Source organism: Syngnathus leptorhynchus, chromosome 9, assembly GCF_054491065.1.
Source record: "Syngnathus leptorhynchus isolate UIUO chromosome 9, UIUO_Slep, whole genome shotgun sequence".
NCBI classification, from domain to species: Eukaryota; Metazoa; Chordata; class Actinopteri; order Syngnathiformes; family Syngnathidae; genus Syngnathus; species Syngnathus leptorhynchus.
In genome coordinates this window covers 825,001-852,184 of record NC_141203.1, presented here as the reverse complement: position 1 = coordinate 852,184, position 27,184 = coordinate 825,001, and the positions used below count along the sequence as shown (strand labels likewise).

The 27,184-nt window shown below is 44.9% G+C and overlaps 1 protein-coding gene across 3 annotated transcripts in view; it reads left to right on the top strand.

Annotated features, from left to right (window-relative positions):
• rab3gap1 (RAB3 GTPase activating protein subunit 1) overlaps positions 1-27,184 on the top strand; it is a 151,092-nt gene that overhangs the window by 40,362 nt on the left and 83,546 nt on the right. For all 3 annotated transcript variants that reach the window (XM_085919988.1, XM_085919989.1, XM_085919987.1), the window contains 4 exons: positions 115-196; positions 8,372-8,440; positions 9,900-9,973; positions 19,342-19,434. In XM_085919988.1, coding sequence (XP_085776114.1) covers positions 115-196; positions 8,372-8,440; positions 9,900-9,973; positions 19,342-19,434 — 318 coding nt within the window. The remainder of the gene's footprint in view (positions 1-114; positions 197-8,371; positions 8,441-9,899; positions 9,974-19,341; positions 19,435-27,184) is intronic.

Genomic DNA, 27,184 nt, shown 5'->3' with positions numbered 1-27,184 from the left:
TGCTATGATATAAATTGCTATGAAAACCATGTGTGTTTGTTGCTATGATATGAACTGCTATGATATAAATTGTGTTTTGTCTTTTGGGCCATTGCCTTTGTGGATTTTTGACAGACTTTGACAACCTTCTTGGAGGTGAAGTGGGCGTGGAGGAGTTTGGGAAGCTTCCATTTGGTGCATGTGAAGAAACAATCAGGTAAAATATCTATATTTTAATATTGTGTATAATGTTACAGAAACTAGGCGGCTCGGTGCGGCAGTGGGTAGCACGTCCGCCTCACAGTTAGGAGGGTGCGGGTTCGATTCCACCTCCGGCCCTCCCTGTGTGGAGTTTGCATGTTCTCCGCGTGGGTTTTCTCCGGGCACTCCGGTTTCCTCCCACATCCCAAAAACATGCTTGGTAGGCCGATTGAAGACTCTAAATTGTCTCTAGGTATGAGTACGAGTGCGGATGGTTGTTCGTCTCTGTGTGCCCTGCGATTGGCTGGCAACCGATTCAGGGTGTCCCCCGCCTACTGCCCGATGACGGCTGGGATAGGCTCCAGCACGCCCGCGACCCCCGTGGGGACAAAGCGGTTCAGAAAATGAATGAATGAATGAATGTTACAGAAACTAGAGTGCAGTGAGCATGTATTTGCCCTCTTCTCAAATCATTTTTGCATTTTCTCATTACTTAAAGTAAGATGATCACAAAGAATATCAGACAAACATAACACAAATAAACAAAGTGCAAATTTTAATTAATAATTTTACTAACCCTATCCAAAGATGATATTTGCTCTACATGCTCGACTGGATTAAAAGCGGAAAGAATGCTGGTCAGAGGGTGTCAATTCCATCGACTTTACGCACTCTAGCCGACTAGCATGGCACACCTTCAACAACCTCACGGGCAAATCCAGGAAATCGCAACGTATTTGCCCCATTTCTGCCAACACCATTGCTTCCCAACTGGTAAAGAATGGGGTATACAAAACAAAAGATTGTGACGCAGCCTACCTGGTTAACAAAGAAGTGGCTGAACTCTGGAAAATACCGACGCTCCCTGGTCAAACAATCTCTGGGGAGTTCACATCAGAGGAGTTTGCCAATGCTGTTCATCAACCAAAACCTGGAAAAGCCATCTGCCCAGAGCTGGATTACACATGCCGGAGTTGCTCTGAAGTCTTTGTTAAACATGTTCCTATCTTCCTGCCTCTATACACTCAAGCTTCCCAAAAGCTGGAGGAAAGTGTCTGTGATTGCTATCCCAAAGCCGTCGAAGCCATTAGAGGTTCCTAAGAGCTACAGACCTATCACTCTTTTGTGTATCCCCTTTAAGATCCTAGAGAGACTAATCTTCACCTGCGTTGAACCTATCATCGATCTGATGCTTCCCAGTGAGCAAGTTGAGGACTGTTTCTCGGCAAAAGAAAAATCAGGTGCTGTGTTTGTAGATCTTACAGAAGCCTACGATACTGTTTGGCATCGCGGCCTTACCTGCAAGCAGAAGTGGAAGCTGAAACTCAGTACCACCAAAACAGTCACTGCCGCCTTCCATCTTTACAAAAAGGAGGCAAAACGTGATCTTTACGTACACGTTTGCCAAGCCTATAAAGCGTGGCATTAAACTTTACAGAGCTCTCACGTACCGCTGTCACCTAGAGTCATTGCGTAGAAAGCTCACAACACACGTCGGCCTCCTGTGATTAGTTAGTTCAAGCTGAGGAGCTGACGGCAAGACACTCTGTACACACTCTAGCCTCGGTCTATTCTGCCGGCGAGTATTGCATACCTGCTTGGTTTTGTAGTGCTCACACCCGTCTAATAGACAAGCCAATTAACGACACTCGCGCTTAGACAGGTTGCCTTCGGCCCACACCAACAGACGAACTGTACACATTTGCAAGCATCCAACCATCTGAGCTCTGCCGTAAGAGAGCCACACTGTCTCTGGCTCACCGGGCACAGGAGCCCGATCACCTTCTGCATAATCGTCCTCTCTCTCCAACACCTAGAGTACACCGGCAACTCAAGTCAAGAAAACCATTTGTCCCTGCTGAATTGGAGCTGCTGAATGAAGCTGACCAGTCAGGCAGCAATGTAACAACTTGGGCTGACAGCAAATGGAACATGGAATGGAAAGAAAGCTCTTCGCGGATTCATCGCAGAGGCCAGCACAATACCACCAGAAATATGTTTCCCCATACCAGCTTGGGTAAGGCTTAACCACCTTGAACTAGTGTTGGTCTATTCCGCTCAACCATGCACAAATGGGTACGCCTACTGCAGCATGCATGTGGCTCAGAAGAACAGACTGCAGACCATGTTATAAGATGTCAGATGGCTAACTGACACTTGCCCCCCAATATACCATCTACACCTTCAAAGAACCATCTCGTCAATATGAAGAAGATGCATAGCGAATCCAAAGTGAGTCATGGTTGGGCATGAATCTCCTGTTGCATTGTGGTCCAGTACACACTTTTTAAACCTTCCTCAATACCTTTACGCTACATAAGCCATCCAAATACCTTTCTGTGCATGTATTGTACCTTTACAGTAAATAAAAGAACAAAGAAGTGATATTGTCATGCGTCTAGACTCCTGCTGCACCGGTTGTCGCTGCCTGTGCTTGAACTCAGTCCCATCCACAGTGACGCACATTGCTCAGAGGCACCTCCCACGCTATCAGCGCTCATGGCTGCTGTCCCGACTCCTGGACGGCAGTGCTTTTTTTCCTACGTGCGCAGTCAGCCGCGCACCCAGCGCTTGTCCTTAGTGAAGCACATTGCTCAGACGCACGCCACACGCTATCAGGGTTCATTGCCACTATCCTGACCCTTGGACGGCAGTGCTTTTTTCCTATGTGCGCAGCAGCTAGCTGCACACCCCACACTTGTCCTCAGTGAAGCACATTTCTCAGAGGCACACCTTGCGCTGTTAGCGCTCACTGTCGCTGTCCCGACTCTTTCTGCACTAGCAGAAAGTGGTAGAGTGTCCGCCCTGAGACTGGAAGGTTGTGGGTTCAAACCCCGCCGGGTCTTACCAAAGACTATAATAATGGGACCCATTGCCTCCCTGCTTGGCACTCAGCATTAAGGGTTGGAATTGGGGGGTTAGATCACCAAATGGTTCCCGAGCGCGGCATCCCCCAGGGGATGGATCAAAATCACATGGGGATGGGTTAAATGCAGAGGACAAATTTCGCCACACCCAGATGTGTGTGTGATGATGATCATTGGGGGACTGCGGTGCAGTCTTTTGTGTGGACCAAATTAAAAAAATCTGCAAAGTTCTTTTGTGTGACTTCTGGAATATACAGGCGTAGACGTAGATTGGGACAAAAAAAACAATCAGAGGACTAGACGTGACACCTTTACCGCCATTATTTTGTGTGGCTTCTGCCACGTAGATCGGGGAAGAAAAAAAAAACAATTACAGGACTAGACGTGTCACATAAAGGAGTACGTACCTTCGCCGCCATTGTTTTGTGTGGCTTCCACCACAGAGACGTAATATACAGGCACTCAATGAACCAACCAGAGGACATTACGTTTTACGTTGATCGGGGCGGTAAACCAAACAGACGACTGGGTGTAACACATAGAGGAGTACGTACCTCCGCCGCCATTGGTAAATAAATACTACCGTTTGCTTCCGCCGCACAGAGACGTAATAAACAGGCGTAATATGTAGACCCGATGAACCAATCTGAGGACCCTAACGAGGCACAATTCAAGCTTCCTGGAAAGCTGTGATCATTGCCGAAGAGCAACATGACGACGAGCCAATGACGAGAGAAATTGGCATGTCAGATGGCGAGCTTGCCCAACTGTTTAATTTAGATACAGAAGATGAGGACTTGGACGGATTTGTGTATGAATATCGATCAACAATAATGTGAGTACAGTCGATTACATGGTTAAACAGTAGAATAAAGTACAACCAAACTCACTTTCTTGCTCCCGTGACATTTTTTTGTTTACCATAAATCATGGCATGCATGTGCCCTATGATGCGGTGCGCCCTATGTCTGTGTTAAATACAGTAATGGCACACATACTAACTGAGACTGCGCCTTTTAGTACGGCGCACCCTTTAGTCGTGAAAATACTGTAAGTAATGTGGTAATGATCAAGTAATAATGTGTAAATTTCACATATAAGTCGCTTCTGATTATAAGTAGTATCCTCGGCCAAATTATGACAACAACTGCGACTTACCAGGCTGTCAGTGATCAGTGTGTTAATTTTCCAACACGTGGTGACAGCGTCCTGGACCTGGTCTACACTGCACATAAAGGAGCTTTCAAGGCCACCCCCCTCCCCAACATTGGACTTTCTGACCACATCACTGTTATGCTTATGCCCACGTACAGACAAAGAGTAGGAGCTTCCAGGCCGGTTCGCAAGCGGGTAAGTGTGGCCTGAGGGGGCCTCTGATGCTCTTCGAGACTGTTTTGGCACTACAGACTGGGAAAAGTTTAAGCAGGCAGCCACTTGCAACAATCAGACGGACATTGAGGAGTATACTGACTCTGTGATCTCTTACATCCCGAAGTGCAGTGATGATGTGACCCTCACAAAATCCATCGTCACTCGGGCTAACTTCGACGCTCAGAACAGCACTTGCCCGCTGAAGACCCCTCCCCCTCCGAACGAGCAGCCCCTGTGCCTCTCTGCCGTTAGCGTGAGGACGCTTGCCGCTATCAACACCCGAAAGGCGGCGGGCCGGGGCAAAATCCCGGGTCGAGCGCTGAAAGACTGCGCTGAGGAGCTGGTGGATGTCTTCACGGACATCTTTAACATTTCCCTGCAGCAGGCCATCGTCCCGTCATGTTTCAAGGCTGCCACCATCATACCTGTGCCGAAAAATTCTGCTCCTTCCTGCTTCAATGACTACCGCCCTGTGGCACTGACACCCATCATCATGAAGTGCTTTGAGCGACTTGTCATGGCGCACGTCAGATCTGTTCTTCCCCCCCACCATAAACCCCTTCCAGTTTGCGTACCAAGCCAATCGGTCCTCTGAGGATGCCATCTGCTCTGCCCTCCACTCTGCCCTCACCCACCTGGAGAACAAAGACTCGTATGTAAGATTGCTGTTTGTGGACTTCAGTTCTGCATTCAACACCATTGTTCCACAGCGTCTCATCTGCAAACTCGACAAGCTGGGCCTCAGTACCTACCTTTGCAACTGGCTACTGGACTTCCTCTGTCAGAGGCCTCAGGTGGTGCGTGTTGGCGACAATGTCTCCGGCAGCATCACGCTGAGCACGGGGGCCCCTCAAGGCTGCGTGCTCAGTCCGCTGCTCTTCACCCTGCTGACGCATGACTGCACTGCGACCTACAGCAGCAATCTCTCCTGGACCACCAACACTGCGTCACTGGCATAGAAAGCTCAGCGCCGCCTTTACTTTCTGCGGAAACTCAGGCGAGCAAGTGCTCCTGCCATCATGACCACATTCTACCGTGGCACCATTGAGAGCGTCCTCTCCAGTTGTATCACTGTGTGGGGTGGTGGCTGCACTAAATACAACATGAAGGCCCTGCAGCGCATAGTGAACACGGCTAGTAAGATCATTGGGGCTTCACTCCACTCCCTGAAGGACATTTACGCCTCCCGTCTCTCCCGCAAGTTGACCGCGATTGTGTGTGATGTGAGTCACCCCGCTCACTCTTTGTTTGATCTTCTGCCCTCTGGGATGAGGTACAGATGCCTGCGCTCCCGCACCACCAGACTCACCAACAGCTTCATACACCAAGCTGTCAGGATCCTGAATTCTCTCCCCCCTCCACCCTCGGGTGCGTAACGTCCGGTTCTTTTGCGCTATATTCTGGCTGTCTGCTGTATGCACGCTTGCTTCATTTTGCTCCTCTTATTTGTCTATTTTTTTATTTATTGTTTATTTATTGGGTTATTTGCTTATTACTTATTCATCGCTCTTGTCTATTCGGTTTTACTCTTTGTATTATTTGCTTGTATGTGTTGTGTAATGTGTCTAGTCACCGTGGGACGGTGGGAAACGTAATTTCGATCTCTGTGTGTCTTAACATGTAAAGAAATTGACAATAAAGCAGACTTTGACTTTTGACTTATAGTCTGGAAAATACGGAAATCACTAATGTGTTCTTTGAATGCCACTTTGCTCAGGATTCCATACGATAGTCTAATTACAGTCTCTGCACAAGTCAGAGTCAGGTCTGATATGCTTGTAGCTCTTAGTGGGTGAGAATATTGATTAGCTTCGCTAGTTCAGCTTGACTGGCACTGAGAAATGAGGGCAGCAGCACTTGGTCACCAAAGTGGTTCCAATCATGCGCCGGCAACCCTGTATGATAACCGTCAAATTTATCACTGCTGCACTATTGCACACGGCCGTAATATGGTACAAATGTGTTGAGTGTATTAGATCAAAATCAGACAGATAATAGCATGGTTACTTGCAAAATATGCAAGTCTATCCTCACTTGCCATAAAGGCACAAGTGGATTGGAAACAGCAAAACCAAGAAATGCTTATTTTTTTCTATTTTTTTCCATTTTCTATTTAAGCCATTCGTTTTGCAGAAATAATGAAACAATGAATACCTTTAAAAACGCCAACTTTTAATGACAAATAAGAGCCACACACCACTCCCTTCCATGCCCCTCCCCTTGGTTGACGACATCACGGAAGGAAGAGGTCATAATTTACCCATCATTGTACAGACTATCGATTAAAATGTCCAAAAACAGCTGTCAATTGGCATTAAAATTTACATGGACATCTCTACGTACAGTGGGGCAAAAAAGTATTTACCGTATTTTTCGGACTAAAAGTTGCTCCGGAATGTAGGTCGCATTAGCCATAAAATGCACAATAACGTGAAAAAAAACATATATAAGTCGCTCCGGAGTATAGGTTGCATTTTGGGGGAAATTTATTCGACAAAATACAACACTAAGAACAGACATGAACGAGCAACAACAGGCTAAACGATAGGTATGCTAACGTGACAGAAACACAAACGAAGAGCTTAGAACGGGCCTGACATAACATTCAGTTATTGTAATAACTATTACATAAATAACATGTTTATAAAACCATCTGTGTCACTCCAATTAATTAAATCCATCGATCGTCCTTTATGTAAACAATGCCGCATATGCGCCGCGCCGCTGACGTCGGACTCGTAAATTGCATTTCTAATTATTCCAGACCCATATAACGATATATAAAGTATATTTCAAATAACTATCATATTACAACAATATTATCAAACCATCTGTGTCACTCCAAATCATTAAATCCATCGATCAAATTCCTCGTCCTTTGTCAACAACGCTCCATGTGCGCCCTGACGTCAGCCTCGTTGTTATTCCACAGATCTAATATATAACTATATTGGAGCGTCACCAAAGTCGACTTTCAGGCGTGCGGCGGCGTAGACTTCCATCCCGGAGGTGGCATATCCAGCTACGGAGGTGGAAGAGAGCTCCATAGAATAGGAGCGGGCGTGGGTAAAAGCCATGTCCAAGCCCATCCACCATCTGGCCGAGCGCCGGCCCCCGACTTCCATCAACGGAGGTGAAAGAGAGCTCCATAGAGTAGGACTGGGTGTGCGTAAAAGCCATGTCCGAGCCCCGTCCACCGTCCCCAGACAGCCACCCGGCCGAGCGCCGGCCCCCGACTTCCATCCACAGAGGTGAAAGAGAGCTCCGTCGAGTAGGACCAGACGTGCGTAAAAGCCATAATAGTTTTTCAAACCTTATGTGTCACTACAAATCATTAAATCCTTCAAACTCTTCGTCCTCCGTGTTACTTACAAACAAAGCCGTTAATGATGCCGGTAGTACTTGGGGCCCTTCGTCATCTTCGTCATCCTGTGATCGAATCTTTGTCCTTTATGTAAACAACCACCGCGCCGCTGAGGTCACTTGAAATTCAAATTACAGCAATCCCCTGCTACATCACCGTTTGTTTATCGCGGTCCCCCCCCCCCCCCATCTTTTGAAAATGTGTAAAAAAAAAAATCATATATAAGTCTCTCAGTATAAATTGCCCCCCCACCCAAACTAAGAAAAAAAATGCGACTTATAATCCGAAAATTACCGTAACTACAATGACGTCTTAAAACAACAACACTATAGAATACAAGACAAGACCACTTGGCAAAAATTTTAACGTGCAAAAATTTTGAATGCTGATGATCCTCCCCTTAAAAGACTGTGTCCTGTAATGTGAAAGTTTTTAGGGAGTACTGTTTTTTTTTATGTTTTGAAAACCTAACATTTTAAGGGTGTTATATTTTTTTGTAACAAAAAGGTTCACTGCCCATATGAAAACTTAATCGATGATAACCTTTACATGATTTTTTTTACCATAAAAATGTATTTTCCTTTCAAAGTGAGCTTCATCTTTCAACCACTTGGCCTGACTTGACAGAGGGCACAGTTTTGGACAATGATGTCTACAGGTAAGCAAGTCCTTCAATCTTAACATGACTCTTAGTTTTTTCTCATTATAATTCAGGGTGGCTCAGTGGTGGACTGGTTAGCACGTCTGCCTCTCAGTTAGGAGGGTGCTGGTTCGATTCCACCTCTGACCCTCCCTGTGTGGAGTTTGCATGTTCTCCCCGAGCCCGCGTGGGTTTCCTCCGGGCACTCTGGTTTCCTCCCACATCCCAAAAACATGCTTGGTAGGCCGATTGAGCACTCCACATTGCCCCTAGGTGTGAGTGCGAGTGTGGATGGTGGTTCGTCTCTGTGTGCCCTGCAATTGGCTGGCTGGTGTCCCCCGCCTACTGCCCGATGACGGCTGGGATAGGCTCCAGCACGCCCACGACCCCCGTGGGGACAAAGCGGAAAATGGATGGATGGACTATAATTCTGTTTTTTTACACAATATATATATATATATATATATATATGCCTTATTGTGATTCCTTAAGTGCTGTGGTGATATTTTAAGTTTATATGTTTTTATTTTGGTATTTGCAAATATAGGCCTGTAACTACTTCAGCTTATTATTGAAAATATCTTCATATATGTCTGTAACCATACTATAATTTTATTATTCTATGAAAAAAAAGACATCTCACCGTCTGAAGCGACAAAAGTTTATAAAGTTGCAAAACAAAAACATAGATTTGTACATTGTTGCTGACCACTTTTTTATATCATCCTCCAACCCATTGACAAGCTTAAAATGATTGAAATGTTTTATTGTTTCAAGATGCAACAGCAGATACATTTGTAGGATACAAAGAATAAAAACTGGTTATCGATATCAGCCATACAAAGAAGGAAATGACCGGTTATTGGTATCGATTGAAATTTTTCATATCGTGCATCACAAGTCTATACCCCTTGTGTGTACACTTCTAAGTGAAAATATCCAAATTGAGACATGTTTTTGGGTGATTTACGTGTGGCTGCACTACTGGTTATTGTGTCCACATGGAAACAATGCACACCATTTTATTGGCGGACTAATGAAATGAACTTTGAAATATTTTTTTCCACCAACGCCCTGCAATGTGCCCCTGGTTGGCAAACACAGCTTTACGTGATGCTTTCCATTTCTGTAATTGAGAGCAAGTCTTTACGAGGTATAATTCACTATGTTTACGTGTGGTCAGTGACTCCTTTAAAACCCAAATATTGTTAGTATTCAGGTTTCTAAAGTCCATGTAAAAAAATAAGTGCTATTATGGATAAGTATGGACTGGACGGGTGGGATGGATGGATGGATGGATGGATGGATGGATGGATGGATGGATGGATGGATGGATGGATGGGATGGAGGGATGGATGGATGGATGGGATGAATGAGATGGATGGGATGAATGAGATGGATGGAATGGAATTCCAATATTCAATAAAAGGGAAACTCATTTTGATAAAGTTGCTGTAATATATTTTTTATTTTTCAGTGACCTTGACCCTCTCCATGCGCCTCACTGGTCACTCCGGATCAAGACAGTTGAACACCCTCAGTGTTTACTGGGTAGGACATTTGCTTTTTTTTCTGTTTATGGTCTGCAGTCCATCCATCCATCCATCCATCCATCCATCCATCCATCCATCCATCCATCCATCCCAAACCCTTCCTTCCTTCCTTCCTTCCTTCCTTCCTTCCTTCCTTCCTTCCTTCCTTCCTTCCTTCCTTCCTTCCTTCCTTCCTTCCTCCCTCCCTCCCTCCCTCCCTAATAATAACTTATATGCAACTACTTCAACAGATGTATTTTCTATAACATTTAAAATTCAAGATTCAAGAAGAATTTATTCGCCATGTTTGAGCATGCCAAACAACGAATTTGACTTTGTTACATCACAGTCTCTGTTCAACATTTAGGTGACTAACAACACTAAGGACATATGAAAATGACAAATGATAATATTCTCAGCCATCCCCTGATCTTAAACTTCCAAGAGGGCAAGGAAAAACTCAAATTTCCGACTAGGGGAAGTGAGAAACCTTGAGAAGAGACCACAGATGGGAGGGTCCCACTTCCAGGATGACAAGGCTGCAATGGATGCAGAGAAGAGACATAGTGCAAACAGTGTAGACAATCCAAAAAGGTGTGGAGAGCAGGATGTTATTGCACAGCAATGAGTCTGAGACTCTAAGAGTGGTGTGAGTTTATCAGAGCAACAGCCTGGGGGAAGAAGCTGTTTCTGTGTCTGCTGGTTTTGGTGTACAGAGCTCTATAACGTCGTCCGGAGGGGAGTAGTTCAAACAGACTGACTTGGGTGAGAAGGGTCTGTAGAGATGTTGCTTGCACGTTTTCTGGTCCTGGACAGGTACAAATCGTGGATAGATGGGAGGTTGATTCCAGTGATCTTTTCTGCAGTCCTGATTGTCCGTTGCAGTCTGTGCTTGTCTTGTTTGGAGGCCGATCCAAACCAGACAGTGATGGAGGTGCAGATGACAGACTGGATGATGGCAGTGTAGAAGGTCTTCAGCAGCTCCCGCGGCAGGTTGAACTTCTTGAGCAGTCTCAGGAAGTACAGCCTCTGCTGGCCCTTCTTCCGGACAGAGTCTACGTGGCCGGTCCATTTCAGGTCCCGTGAGATTGTGGTACCCAGGAACTTGAAGGTGTCTGAGGAGAGTATGGTATTACTGCGGATAGTGAGGGGTGAAAGTGGTGAAGGATCTCGCCTGAAATCCACTGTCATCTCCACGGTCTTGAGCGGGTTCAGCTCCAGGTGATTTTGGCTGCACCAGTGGACCAGCCGCTCCACCTCCTGTCTGTACCCAGTCTCATCACCGTCCCGGATCAGTCCGATGAGAGTGGTGTCGTCTGCATACTTCAGGAGTTTCACAGGAGAGTCACCTAAGGAGAAATTGTTGGTGTAGAGAGAAAAGAGCAGTGGGGAGAGGATGCACCCCTGAGGGGCGCCAGTACTGGTGGTCCTGGTACCAGATGTGATGCTCCCCAGCCTCACACGCTGTCTCCTGTTGGTCAGGAAGCTGGTGATCCACTGACAGATGGAGGCAGGCACCGCGAGCTGGATGAGCTTCTGTTGGAGGATGTCAGGAGCGATGGTGTTGAACCCCGAGCTGAAATCCACAAACAGGATCCTGGCGTACGTTCCTGGGGTGTCCAAGTGGTGCAGGATGTAGTGCAGTCCCATGTTGACTGCATCATCCACCGACCTGTTTGCCCGTGACATGCTTCAGGTGGTTCAGCACCAACCTCTCGAAAGATTTCATGACCACAGATGTCAGAGCGACAGGTCTGTAGTCATTCAATCCTGTGATGGTGGGCTTCTTGGCCACTGGAACGATGGTAGAGCTTTTGAAGCACGAGGGCACCTCACACAGCTCCAGGGAGCGGTTGAAGATCCGTGCAAAGGTGGGTGCCAGCTGCTCAGCACAGACTTTCAAGCAGGAGGGTGACACGCCGTCTGGGCCCGGTGCCTTCCTGATCTTTTGTCTCCGGAATACCTGGCGCACTTCCTCCTCACGGATCTGGAGTGCGGGCACGGCCTCTCCAAGAGAGAGATTAGGTGACAGCGGTGATGGAGGTGTGGACAGAGCGGTTGTGAGGGGAGTATGTTGATTGTGCTGCAGGAGGTCCTGTTGTGTGGGAGGACCGATCAAACCTGCAGTAGAACCTGTTCAGCTGGTTAGCAAGCCTTGGGCTCTCCACAGGACAGGGGGTTCATTTCTTGAAGCCCGTGATGCTCTGCAGACCTTTCCACACTGTTGAGGGATCAGGATTGGCAGAGAGGTGTCTCTCCAGGCAATCCCCGTAACACCTCCTGGCTCTCCTGCCCTCTCGGTTCAGTGTGTTTCTGGTCTGCTTGAACAGGTCCCGGTCGCCGCTCCTGTAGGCCTCCTCCTTGGCTTTGCGCAGCCTCCTGAGGTATGGTGTAAACCAAGGTTTGTCTTTGTTGTACGTGCTGAAGGTCTGAAGTTGCAGCTTCGAAAACTCCCCAATCTGTGCAGTCAAAGCAGGCTTGGAGGTCCTGCCTTGACTCCACTGTCCACTTCCTCACAGTCCTTCCTTCCTTCCTTCCTTCCTTCCTTCCTTCCTTCCTTCCTTCCTTCCTTTACCGCTTATCCGGGGGGTTACTGTGTATACCGTATTTCCACTTTTAAAAGACGCACTGTCATAAAAGGCGCAGTCTCAGTTGTGTGCCATGACTGTGTTTAACACACATATAGTGCGCAACGGTTCATAGGGCGCGAGTTTTATATAAACAATCCACACGCGCACACACTACAAATCCACGCCCACAGTTACCCCAAAAATGTTCTCATTTACATTTTCATGTATCAACAACACACACACACACGAGCATATAAGGGTGCGTATTTAAAAATGAAACGGGAGCAAAACTGAGTTTGGTATTCACATTTTTATTACCGGTAATGGTCACCAATTGAACCCATCGAAGTCGTCATCCTCTGTTTCCACATTGAAATCTCCAACTGACATGCCAGGCTCACTTTCTTCACTGTCACTTTCCGTGGCGTGTGGCTCCTCGGCTATGATGAGCTTTTACGAAAGCTTGCACAACAGTGCCAGCAGACATGTTAGCCCAAGCATCCACAATCCATTCGCAAATTGTGCCGTAACTCGCCCGGCGCTGCCTTCCACTCTGAGTGAAACTCTGCTCTCCATCCATCGCTCCCACGTCGCTCGATTTACTTTGAACGTCCAGTTCACACGAATGTCCAGGGTTGGTGTTGCTTTGCCGTGCCTCCCGGAATGACAACAAGCTCGGCGTTCATTTGCTTCACCAGTTTTTTCACATCGGCTGTGAGATGGGCATGCATAGAGTCACAAATCAACAGCGATGGTGATTGGTGGAAAAAACACCCAGTCTCCTCACATACACCTCCCTCAGCCACTCAGTTATCATTTCCTCATCCATTCAGCCCTTTTCATTTGCCTTAATGATGACTCCTGCTGGAAACTTCTCTTTAGTCTTTCTCTTAAAAATCACCTTAGGCGGCAGTTTCTGTCCATTAGCATGGCAGCCAAGCACAACAGTAAAAGAAGACTTTTCGTATCCCTTTGTGCATATTGCGATGGTCTTGGTCCCTTTCTTCTCCACAGTGTGATTCACCGGGATGTCGAAAATGAGCGGCACGTTGTCCATGTTGGTGATGTGGCTGGGCTGGATGTGTTTATCGGCGATGCGTTTGCTGCAGTAGGAGCGGAAGATGGCCAGCTTTTTGTTATAATCCCCTGGAAGTTGCTGCGCCAACGTAGTCCTGGTCAGGATGGAAAAATGGCACAGTTTCATGAAACGAGCGCACCAAGACGGACCTCCTTGAAAATGTTCAATTTTCATTTGTTCTGCTAGCGTTGCTGCTTTTAGTCGAATGATGACCGTCAAAACGCTTCTCCCACTTGTTCCGAGCCAATCGGTCCTCTGAGGATGCCATCTGCTCTGCCCTCCACTCTGCCCTCAACCACCTGGAGAACAGAGACTCGTATATGAGATTGCTGTTTGTGGACTTCAGTTCTGCATTCAACACCATTGTTCCACAGCGTCTCATCTGCAAACTCGACAAGCTGGGCCTCAGTACCTGCCTTTGCAACTGGCTACTGGACTTCCTCTGTCAGAGGCCTCAGGTAGTACGTGTTGGCGACAATGTCACCGGCAGCATCACGCTGAGCCCGGGGGCCTCTCAAGGCTGCGTGCTCAGTCCGCTGCTCTTCACCCTGCTGACGCATGACTGCACCGCGACCTACAGCAGCAACCGCGTGCTGAAATATGCCGACGACACTACTGTGGTGGGTCTCATCACCGGGGGCGACGAGACCCAATACAGGTCGGAGGTCGACCTTCTGGCCACGTGGTGCAGGGACAACAACCACCTGCTGAACGTCAGCAAGACCAAGGAGATTGTTGTAGACTTTCGGAAGGGTCATGCCCAACACCTGCCGCTGACCATCGATGGTGCTGCGGTGGATAGAGTGAGCAGCACCAGATTCCTGGGGGTGCACATCAGTGAGGACCTCTCCTGGACCACCAACGCTGCGTCACTGGCGAAGAAAGCTCAGCGCTGCCTGTACTTTCTGCGGAAACTCAGGCGAGCAAGTGCTCCTCCTGCCATCATGACCACATTCTACTGTGGCACCATTGAGAGCGTCCTCTCCAGTTGTATCGCTGTGTGGGGTGGTGGCTGCACTGAATACAACATGAAGGCTCTGCAGCGCATAGTGAACAATGCTAGTAAGATCATTGGGGCTCCGCTCCCCTCCATGAAGGACATTTACACCTCCCGTCTCACCCGCAAGGTGACCGCGATTGTGTGTGTGATGTGAGTCACCCCGCTCACTCTTTGTTTGATCTTCTGCCCTCTGGGAAGAGGTACAGATGCCTGCGCTCCCGCACCACCAGACTCGCCAACAGCTTCATACTCCAAGCTGTCAGGATCCTGAATTCTCTCCCCCCTCCACCCCCGGCTGCATAACGTCCTGTTCTTTTGCGCTATGTTCTGGCTGTCTGCTGTATGCACGTTTGCTCCATTCTGCTCCATTTATTTATTTATTTGTTTGTTTGTTTGTTTATTGTTTATTTATTTGGGTTATTTGCTTATTACTTATTCATCGCTCTTGTTTATTCGTTTTTACTCTTTGTGCTATTTGCTATGTGTTGTGTAATGTGTCTAGTCACCGTGGGACGGTGGGAAACATAATTTCGATCTCTGTGCGTCTTAACAGTCTTACTTTTGACTTCTTTGCTCGATGATCCACTGTTTGAGACCTTCCTCTAACTCGGGGCACCTCGCCTTACATCCGCGGAAACTCAGCTGCGTCTTTTTGACCTGTCGGAGCTCATTTTCCAGCTTCCTCCACTTGCGAACCATCGATTCGTTGATTTCAAATTATCTCGCAGCTGCTCAAATTCCATGCTCTTCCGCGTAGCTGATGGCCTGCAGTTTGAACTGTGCTTGATACGCGTCTCTTTGCCGTTTTCACTGTTGTCATAACAACGATGTTTTGCATGACGCATGTACCCATTCTTTTATATAGAACCCACGCCCACACTTCCACTGCCCACACTTCCCCCTTCAACTTTCTCATGGCGTTCTCTACTACGTCCACCTTACAACAACAACACACACACAGGGCGGTGCGTACTGCAAATCCACGCCCACAATCCTCCCTATAACATTCTCATGGCGCTCTTTAATACGTCCGCCTTACAACAACAACACACATCGGGACCACCACATGATATGGCGCGCCGCACATTTTGAAGAAAATCTAAGACGTTAACCCGTGCCTAATAAACGTGAAAATACGGTAACTTTACTGCATAAAGTAAGATCTAGTTGATTCAGTTTCTGTACCGCTTGTCCCCACGGGTGTCACGGGCATGCTGCAGCCTATCCCAGCAGTCATCGGCTAGTATGCGGTGGACACCCTGAAAGTATGCGGCTGACACCCTGAACCGGTTGGCAGCCAATCGCAGGGCACACAGAGACATACAATCACTTGCACTCACACCTATGGGCAATTTGGAGTGCTCAATCGGGCTACTATGCATGTTTTAGGGATGTGGGAGGAAACCAGAGTTCCCGGGGAAAACCCACGCAGACAACGGGGAGAACATGCAAACTCCACAAAGGGAGAACCGGAAATTGAATCAAACCCGCACCCACTGAACTGTGATCCCGACATTCTAATCAGTGCAACACCGTGCCGCTTCGGTCTGTACCATATTTCTAAAACTATTTTTATTCTATTTTTGTCTCACTCTGATAATAAATCAGACTGAGAGTCTCTTTTTTTAATTAATTAGGATTGCCAACTAAGGGTGTTCTGATATGAGTCTTGAATTAATTCAGTTCCTTTCACTGTAAAAACCCATGAACAAGACCCCAAGGTACATAAACTCCCACACTTGGAGCAGGATCTCATCCCATACTGAGGTTCATGTGCATAAAGAAACTAAGGAAATATGGCTCAGTGGCCTAGTGGTAGAGTGTCTGCCCTGAGCCCTGAAGGTTGTGGGTTCAAACACCGGCTGGGTCATACCAAAGACCCATTGCCTCCCTGCTTGGCACTCAGCATTAAGGGTTGGAATTGGGTGGTAAGTCACCAAAAAATGATTCCCGAGCGCAGCTCCGCTGCTGCTCACTGCACCCCTCTCCCCCAGGGGATGTATCAAAATTCACATGGGGATGGGTTCAATGCAGAGGAATAATTTTGCCACACCCAGTTGTGTGTGTGACAATCATTGGGACTTTAACTTTAACTTAACTTTAATATCTCCATAAGCATCACATTATAGAGGACTTATTCTTAAATGTTAATAATTAATGTTAAAATTAAGTTGTTAATACTTAATTGATGCTCACAAAGCATGAGAAGTCCACAAGAAGGTAGCAAAGCATTTTCAAATGCCAATATCCACTGACCCTCACCCAAGAATCAGCACCATGCGTTGTTCTAAGCAAGTTTTCTATAACACTGATACAGAAAATCATTGATGCTCAAAAAGCAGGAGTAGGCTTCAAGAAGGTCGCAAAGCATTACCAAAAGCTACTATCCACTGTTTGGCATGAGTCTTCAGGAAAAGTGGAAGTTAAAGCAAGTACTCGAAGACCAAGAAAATATCAGACAGAACCACTCGCAAGGTTGTAGAAAAAAAGCAAGTCAAACCCACATTTGACTGCAAGATTCCTCCAGAAATACCAGCTCAGTGGCCTAGTGGTAGAGTGTCCGCCCTCAGACTGGAAGGTTGTGGGTTCAAACCCTTGCCGGGTCATACCAAAGACTATAAAAATGGGACCCATTGCCTCCCTGCTTGGCACTCAGCATTAAGCGTTGGAATTGGGGGGTTAGATCACTAAATGATTGCTGCTGATTGCTGCTCACTGCTCCCCTCCCCCCAGGGGATGGATCAAAATCACATGGGGATGGGTTAAATGTAGAGTTCAAATTTTACCACACCCAGATGTGTGTGTGACGATGATCATTGGGACTTTGACTTTAAATATCAGGCTCTGACTGACCTCTCATACCGTTATAGAAAAAAATGATGTGAGTTTGTAAACTTGGACACTGGATCAGAAACACAAATTACCCAGCTCGCTTAACTAGGTTAATACTGATAGATTTAAAAATGGTACTTTAAGGAAAAAAAAGCACCCTGAGTCCTACAGTTGTTCGGGATGGCAAGGTATCCTGGTTGCTAAATACGCTGTTTTAAACTAAAAGGGGGAACTTTTTATCAATGCACTGGTGGATGAGTTGGATACATTTTCACAAAGATGAATATATGAGGCTTTAAAGCAGTATTGTCAAGGTTTTGGACCTTCTTTAAATGTTTTCAAAACTTTTGTGATGAAAAATGGACTTACAACTAACTAGTTGAATGATACCGTTATGATGGCCTGGCAGCATTTATATTTGTAATTTATTTTATTGGCACAAAACGTTTTTTGAGGGTGCCACAGAAAACTACCCGTGCTGATGTGCTTTACGACATGCCATTTTTTCTTTTCCTTGCAAAGACTGCAGTCGATGCAGTCACCTATGCACAATTACTGTTGGCAGAAGCTCCACGACATCCGATGAAACCGCTGCAACATGTTGTCAAGTAAAAACAGAATTAATAATAATGAGGCATGGCAAAGTTTGAGAGCGAGATTTGAACCTGTGACGAGCAGGGTTAAGCAGTTCCTTTGCAACATCAAAAAGTTCAAAATTACTTTTTTATAACCAGGATCTGACTCTGCATTGTAGCCCAGATTCTGACGCGATGTTTTTCTTTGTCACCTCTGATCGCCCATCCTAGTATCATTGGAGCCGAGGTGTATCTTTGAGTAACAAGACTGGTTGCTAACATCTCCCTAAATTTAGCTTCAATGTCGGATGCTCTGCCTTCAGGAATACACTTTACTGTGGCATAATTTTTAAGTGCGATGTTGCAGGTAATGAAGTCACCTATGACCAAGGTGCAAGAGCCAGTAGATCGAGGTGGATTGGGACAGCTATGTGTCGTTACAGGCTCATTGCTGTTAGGAAGCCGTTTAGGGCTAATGCCAACCGTGCTGGCGTGCTGGCTGCAGCCGGCATTTGTGTCCACGACATCTAAGGTTATCAAGTTATTCTGCCTTAACTGGCGGACATGTCCCTCTAGCTGGGACACCCTCTCTAGAAGGATACAGCTGATGCACAAAGCAGTATAAACTTGATTATTCGAAGCCATACTTGCGTGTCCGGTGACCGATGGTAGAAAGGTAGCAATGGAGCCCTGCAAATTCTGAGCAGTGACGTGGTCGAAACTGGCAAAGATTGACAGTTCGCAGCTTTCAAAATTATATAGTAGACTCTAAAAAGTAAAATAAAAACAGAGGAAGCAAGTGAGGGGAACCAGAAAAAAAAAAGTAGAATGTAGGTCATCTCTCTGGCGTCGCTGTGACACACCCTTATTGACAAATCGGAAGTCAGTGGTGCAGGCTCACCTCTCATTTGTCGTGTGATTGAATATGTTATGTTATATTAGACATTATATTTATTGTATGTTTTCTATTTCTTTTTCTTTTATTATTTTATTTAATTTTCATGAGACGGATTTAACTGGCTGATGAACACTACTTCCGTGACGACAAACTCTTTAGTTTTATTTTGCCCAGGCACCATTAGTATCTGCAAATGATGGTATCATGTAATTTTGGTGGCTAAATTTCATGGTTTAATACTGGTACCGCCAAGACCAATGCAAGGTGACTGGTATCATTCATAACTGTTGGAAGGTCCTGTCACATCAATTGTACAAATTTCTTACTTGAGCATGGTCGACCATGGGACTTTGAGTGCACCTACAGTACATTAGTGGAAGAAAATGTCCCATGTTATTGTAAAAAGTTTGACCTGTTGTCATCTTGTCCTGCAGGAGACTTACTGACAGAGTTTTTCAAGTTACTTGGGAGAAAGGAGACTACAGAAGAGATTCTTGGAAGAGGATCTGCTGAGGAGGAGGGCAAAGGTTTGGTGATTGAGATTAATGTGACTGTTTTAACTATGCTTATTTTTCAAATTATTCCTGACACATATGCACTTGTTTACAAAATGTGTAATTGCTACACACTATCTTTATTGGTATCTTAGGGTTGGGTTAGAGTTAGGGTTCAACTTTGTTGAATGAACACACTTGTTAAAATGCCAGATTTACATTTACTCAAAAATAAATTCATCTGAAAGGATGTATCCTTTCAAATTCAAAACAATTAAATCCTGGCCTGAGAGAGCCCTACCTCAGCTGCATACATGGACTCTTACACGGAGTAGGTTGGGAGGAATACCGTATGCCTTCAGGATCTTCATCATCATGCGTCGGTGGACCAAGATTATTCTCCTGAGCGCCAAAATCTGGGCTGTAGTAGTGTGTCCCTCTCGAAAGCCGTTCTGATTTTCTCTCAGGTGAGGGTCGATTGCCTGCCAGACCCTGTTTAGAATCATGCGGTTGTGATACAGGTCAGGCTGATGCCTCAGTAGTTGTCTGGCTTCGAGAGGTCTCCTGATTTGGGCTGGGATATTTGATAAAGACCACATTTTATATTTAACCTTTATTTAACTAGGAAAGTCCCATTGAGATCAAAAACCTGTTTTACAATGGAGTCATGACCAAGCGGCAGCAAAAATTACATTTAACATTTACACAGCTTAATAGAATTTACATAAACATAAAAAACTGTTTCAATTTTATAGTCATCTCAAGTGCTTTTATTTGGGACTTAAAGTTGGTCAATGAAACAAGTTCAGTCAATTTCCAGTCTTTTTGCAACATGTTCCATGCTGAGGATGCAGAGTAAAACAAAAGCCCTTCGTCGCAGTTCATTTCAGGCAAATGGAACAAAGAGCAATAGAGTATCATTTGAGCTCAAAGAATAAGAATAATCAACACTTCTCCGTGTGATCAAATTCCAGATGTAGAAGGGTAAAAAAAAAAACAAGCAAGGCCTTATGTATCATAATTTTCGGACTATAAGTCACGTTTTTTGTCATAGTTTGGGTGGGGGGGCGACTTATATGTGATTTTTTTCACAAATTTTCAAAATTCAAAAATCTGCAATGTAGTGAAACCGCGATAAACGAACCGCGATGTAGCGAGGGATTACTGTCATTTGAACTGCAAGTGATGTCACCTGTGCCGCGCGGCGGTTGTTTACATAAAGGGCAAAGGATTCGATCACGAGATGACGAAGGGCCCCACCTACTACAGGCATCAATAGCGGCTTTGTTTGTAAGTGACACGGAGGACGAAGAGTTTGAAGGATTTAATGATTTGGAGTGACACAGAAGGTTTAAAAAACTATTATGGCTTTTACGCATGCCCGGTCTTTCTCAACGGGAGCTCTCTTTCACCTCCGTGGATGGAAGTCGGGGGCCGGCGCTCGGCCGGGTGGCTGTCTGGGGACGGTGGGTGGGGCTCGGACATGGCTTTTACGCACGCCCGGTCCTATTTATGGAGCTCTCTTCCACCTCCCTGGCTGGAAGTTCAGTAGTTGTTGGCTCGTTGAACTCTTGTTTTGTTAAATAAAGAGCCGTTTACCAAACCCACGTCTTTCCTGGTACTTTGTTAGTGCTACAATATAGTTATATACTAGATCTCTGCAGCACACGCGTGGCGTTGTTGACATAAAGAACGAGGAATTTGATCGATGGATTTAACGATTTGGAGTGACACAGATGGTTTGATAATGTTGTAATATGATAGTTATTTGAAATATACTTTATATATCGTTGTATGGGTCTGTGGAATAATTAGAAATGCAATTTACAACGGGTCCGACGTGAGCATATGCGGCACATATGCGGCATTGTTTACATAAAGCACGATCGATGGATTTAATGAATTGGAGTGACACAGATGGTTTGATAAACGTGTTATTTATGTAATACTTACTCGAATAACTCTGAATGTTACGTCAGGCCCGTTCTCAGCTCCTCGTTTGTGTATATGTCACATTAGCATACCGTATCGTTTAGCCTGTTGTTGCTGGTTCATGTCTGTTTTTGGTGTTGGATTTCGACAAATAAATTTGCCCCAAAAGAGCGACTTATAACTCCAGTGCGACGAATATATATATTTTTTTCACTTCAAGTGCATTTTATGGCTGGTGCGATTTTTGCTCTGGAGCAATTTATAGTCCGAAAATTACGCTACTAACCGCCTGGTGAACAAAGGCCATCCCACTTGATAATACACTTCACAATGAAGAGTCAAGGTGCTACAGGTTTTAATAAACCTCAGAGAAGCATGATAAACAGTGTCAATCTTATGAAGATTGATCTGAAGCGTTCATGAACAAGAAATCTCCATAATCTGAAACAGATTAGAACATTGCAGTGACAAGTCGCTTTTTTGCCTCAAATGAGAAACACTTTATTTTGAAAGAAAAAGTCCAGTTTCAGTTTGTTTTTTAACAAGACTGTCAATATGGGGCTTGAAGGTGAGAAAGTCATCAAGCAAAACTCCAAGATATTTGTAGACAGGAACCACCTCTATGACATTTCACTTTATGGTAAACACTGTGGGCAGCACTTTAAGAACTTTCTTTGTGTTTGAAAACAGCATCAGTCTAGTCTTGTCAGCATTGAGGACCAACTTTAGTTGCAGAAGAGTTTTCTGGACCACAATAAAGGTTTTCTGCAGAGAATCAACAGCTTTAGCAGGGTGAATCCAAAACAGTAAATAATTATGTCATCAGCGTAATTATGCAATAAGCATCAGACATGTTTTGGTCAAGTTCATTTATGTACAAAATAAACAAAATGGGACCTAATATTAAGTCCCTTGGATGTGGACAGCTAAAAATTACAAAATCAAATCATCACATTTAACACACTGAGTCCGGTCACTCAAATAGTTTGTGAACCAGGAAACGGCGTCATTGGATCAATCAAGTCTGCTTTAAAACAGCGTAGTCCTCACTGTCAAAAGCTTTTGACAGATCAATAAAAATCAACTTACTTTTTTGTGGGCAACAAGTACCCTAATTTTCGGACTATAAGTCGCGTTTTTTGTCATAGTTTGGGTGGGGGGGGGGCGACTTATACTCAGGAGCGACTTATATGTGACTTTTTTTCACAAATTTTCAAAATTCAAAAATCCGCAATGTAGTGAAACCGCGACAAACAAACCGCGATGTAGCAAGGGATTACTGTCATTTGAACTGCAAGTTGCGCTCAATATGAAGTGCACTTTTTTTCTTTCCGCAAAATGGCTTTCACAATTTTTGGTGATAAGTGAAACGCCCCTTGGTCCCCTTTCATATTTTTATGATCACAGTGACATGAATAATTCATCCTTTGAACAAAACGCACTGTTATACTGTGAAGTTATGGACTTTGTTTTTATTTATTAGTTATTTATTTAGTTGAAATCAAAACAAATCAGACAAACAAGAAGTATTTTGCCTTTTGTTTTCTTTTTACTCTGCGCTTTATCAGTCAATATTAAGCTTTTTCCCAAGATTGTCCTTTGTGGCGCGGCGGTTGTTTACATAAAAGACAAAGGATTCGATCATGGGATGACGAAGATGACGAAGGGCCCCACGCACTACCGGCATCATTAGCGGCTTTGTTTGTAAGTGACACGGAGGACAAAGAGTTTGAAGGATTTTATGATTTGGAGTGACACAGAAGGTTTGAAAAACTATTATGGCTTTTACGCACGCCCGGTCCTCCTCGACGGGAGCTCTCTTTCACCTCCGTGGATGGAAGTCGGGGGCCGGCGCTCGGCCGGGTGGCTGTCCGGGGACGGTGGATGGGGCTCGGACATGGCTTTTACGCACGCCCGGTCCTATACGACGGAGCTCTCTTCCACCTCCGTGGCTGGATGTTTAGTAATTGTTGCCTCGTTGAACTATTGTTTTGTTAAATAAAGAGTCGTTTACCAAACCCACGTCTTTCCTGGTATTTTGTTAACGCTACAATATAGTTATATACTAGATCTCTGGAGCGCACGCGCGGCGTTGTTGACATAAAGAACGAGGAATTTGATCGATGGATTTAATGATTTGGAGTGACACAGATCGTTTGAAAATATTGTTATATAAATCCACGTCTTTCCTGGTACTTTGTTAACGTTACAATATAGTTATATACTAGATCTCTGCAGCGCACGCGCAGGGTTGTTGACGTAAAGAACGAGGAATTTGATCAATGGATTTAATGATTTGGAGTGACACAGATGGTTTGATAATGTTGTTGTAATATGATAGTTATTTGAAATATACTTTATATATCGTTATCTGGGTCTGTGGAATAATTAGAAATTCAACTTACAACGGGTCCGACGTCAGCATATGCGGCGCATATGCGGCATTGTTTACATAAAGCACGCTCCTCGTTTGTGTATATGTCACGTTAGCATACCGTATCGTTTAGCCTGTTGTTGCTGGTTCATGTCTGTTTTTGGTGTTGGATTTTGACAAATACATTTTCCCTAAAAGGGCGATTTATACTCCGGTGCGACTTATATATGGGTTTTTTTTCACTTTATTGTGCATTTTATGGCTGGTGCGACTTATACTCCGGAGCGATTTATAGTCCGAAAATTACGGTATGTCATTAATGACTTTGGTAGCTGCAGTAACAGTACTGTGCTTTTTCCTAAAACTTGATTGTAACTTTGCTCTCAAAGTTTGTTGGAGTTTAGAAACCTTTTTAGCTGATCACGAGCAAGCAATTCAAGAACTTTTGACAAAACAAACTAATTTGATATTGGTCTATAATTACCGTATTTTTCGGACTATAATCGTGTTTTTTTTCATAGTTTGGGTGGGGGGGGTGACTTATACTCAGGAGCAACATATATGTAATTATTCACACATTTTTACTTGATCATTAACATATTACTTACATACTAGTATGAGTTCCATTCACTGACTTCCAGAGTCAGGAGATTTTATGATTTGGAGTGACACAGATGGTTCGATTAACTTCTTATTTATACTTATTTGATGTACAGTGGAGCCTCGGTTTTCGAACACAATCCGTTCCAGAAGGCTGTTCGAGAAGTGAATCGTTCGAATTCCGAATCATGTTTTCCCATTACAAATAATGGAAAAAAAAATTGCACCGCGCTGGTTGCATTATTGTGACAGAGCGGTCCCTGATTTTAAAGTCCTGATGTACTTTCCAGAATTTAAGTGGACCTCAGTGCGCAGGGAGCTTAATTTGGTCCGATCACGCAACCGCCAGCAGCGTGCCGGGCGCTCACTGTCGCATTGCTTTAGGAGCGTCTTTGTGTTTTAGGATGGCTTTACTGCTCCCACTTGCTTCATTTGGAGGCATGATTAGAGTTGATGCAATCCTCAGAGTAACGAGAATGTAATAACGAACGGAGTCAGTTGGCATGCGGGTCCTCTCGGTTCATCTCGCGAGGTTCGACAACCGAATTTCGTCCGACATCCGAAGCAAAAAAATCTCGAATTTTATGTTTGAACATCGAATTGTTCGAGAACCGGGACATTCGAAAACCGAGGCTCCACTGTATAGTTTATTTATAGTAGCAACGTCTATGTTGTTAGACTTCAGTAGTTTCCGATTGTCTAGCAAGGCCGTGAAGGCAGCAGGGGGGTGACGGGAAGAGCGATCCAGGGCGCTTGCTTATAGCACTGTGTTTGCTCATATGTTGAGCTCTTGTCTTGTGAAATAAAAAGCTGGTTACCATACCCACATCTTGCCTGGTACTTTGGTAATGCTACAATGTAGTTATATATGTATATCTGTGGAATAATTTTGAGCCGCAACTGACAACAAGGCTGACGACGAGGCTGACGACGAGGCTGATGTCGGCGGCGCACGTAGTTCCGGAATCAACAGCTGTTTTTTTTTTTTTTTTTTTTTTTAAGTGACACAGCGGATGAAGATTCTGATGGATTTAATGATTTGGAGTGACACGGATGGTTCGTTAAAATTGATGTTTATATTACATTTATTTGATATATCTAGTCTGACGCCAGCGGCGCACGTAGTTTTGGAGTCAACAGCTGTGAGTTTTTTTTTTTAAGTGACACAAGACGAAGATTCCGATGGATTTAATGATTTGGAGTGACACAGATGGTTTGATAAAATTGTTATTATTTGATATATAGTTTATATATCATTATATGGGCCTGTGGAATAATTTTAACTGCAACTGACGACGAGTGCAGCGTCAGCGGTGCGCTGCACACGCGCCGTTGTTCACATAAGATGACTTTGACATAAAGGATGAATAATTCGATCGATGGATTAAATGATTTGGAATGACAGATTGTTTGATACAATTTTTATTTATATTGTGGAATAATTTGAACTGTAACTGACAACGAGTCCGACGTCAGCGGCGCGCTGCACACGCGGCATTGTTTACATAAGGGACGAAGAATTCGATCGATAGATTCATTGATTTGGAGTGACACAGATGGTTTGATAAAATTGTTGTTTATTATAGTTATATGATATATAGTTTATATATCGTTATATGGAGGCGGCTTGGTGGCGCACTGGGTAGCACGTCCGCCTCACAGTTAGGAGGGTGCGGGTTCGATTCCACCTCCGACCCTCCCTGTGTGGAGTTTGCATGTTCTCCCCGTGTCCGCATGGGTTTTCTCCGGGCACTCCAGTTTCCTCCCACATCCTAAAAACATGCTTGCTAGGCCGATTGAAGACTCTAAATTGCCCCTAGGTATGAGTGCGAGTGCGGATGGTTGTTCGTCTCTGTGTTCCCTGCGATTGGGTGGCAACCGGTTCAGGGTGTCCCCCGCCTACTGCCCGATGACGGCTGGGATAGGCTCCAGCACGCCCGCGACCCCTATGGGGACAAAGCGGTTCAGAAAATGGATGGATGGATATCGTTATATGGGCCTGTGGAATAATTTGAACTGCAACAGACGACAAGTCCGACGTCAGCGACGCGATGCACATGCAGTATTGTTTACAGAAAAGACGAAGAATTTGATCAATGGATTTAGTAATTTGGAGTGACACAGATGGTTTGATAAACGTATTATTTTTGTTATGTCAGGCCCGTTGTCAGCTCCTTGTTTTTGTTTAAGTCACGTTAGCATACCGTATCATTTAGCCTGTTTTTGCTGGTTCATGCCTGTACTTGGTGTTGGATTTTGTCAAATAAATTTCCCCCCAAATAAAACTTAAACTCCCCGTGCGACATATATGTTTTTTTCCCCATTATTGTGCATTTTATGGCTGATGCGACTTGTACTCCGGAGCGACATTTAGTCCGAAAAATACGGTACTTAAAACAGTTGGATCTCCTCCTTTTAATAAAGGGGTAACAAAAGCGGACTACCGAACAATGGAAATTTGTCTGTTTTGGCTTGAAATATCAAAAAGGATCTTAAGTTGTGAGCTAAAGTCAACATACAATTTAAGGAAGTATGGTTCTATCAGGCCTGGTCCTGGTGGTTTCCTGTGATCTAATGCTGTGAGAGCTGTATCCACTTGTTGCTCAGTAAAAAAACTAAAAGGATTTCCTGAAAAAATTGGAGCATCTGTGCAGGGAATCACAGGCTCACAGTCAAACGAGCAACCAGACAATACGAAGTGCTTTTTAAAGCAGTTTAAAGTCTCTGACCAAGATGAATCAGTTTTAGCCCAGACATTGATGCAGAGGTCTGAACACACAGCCACTCAGGGCCAGGATTTCGTTGCACATTACCAGAAAGAAATTAAAAAAAAGCAAGATGATAATCAGCCGTCGTCTCAGATTGTATTTTAAAGGG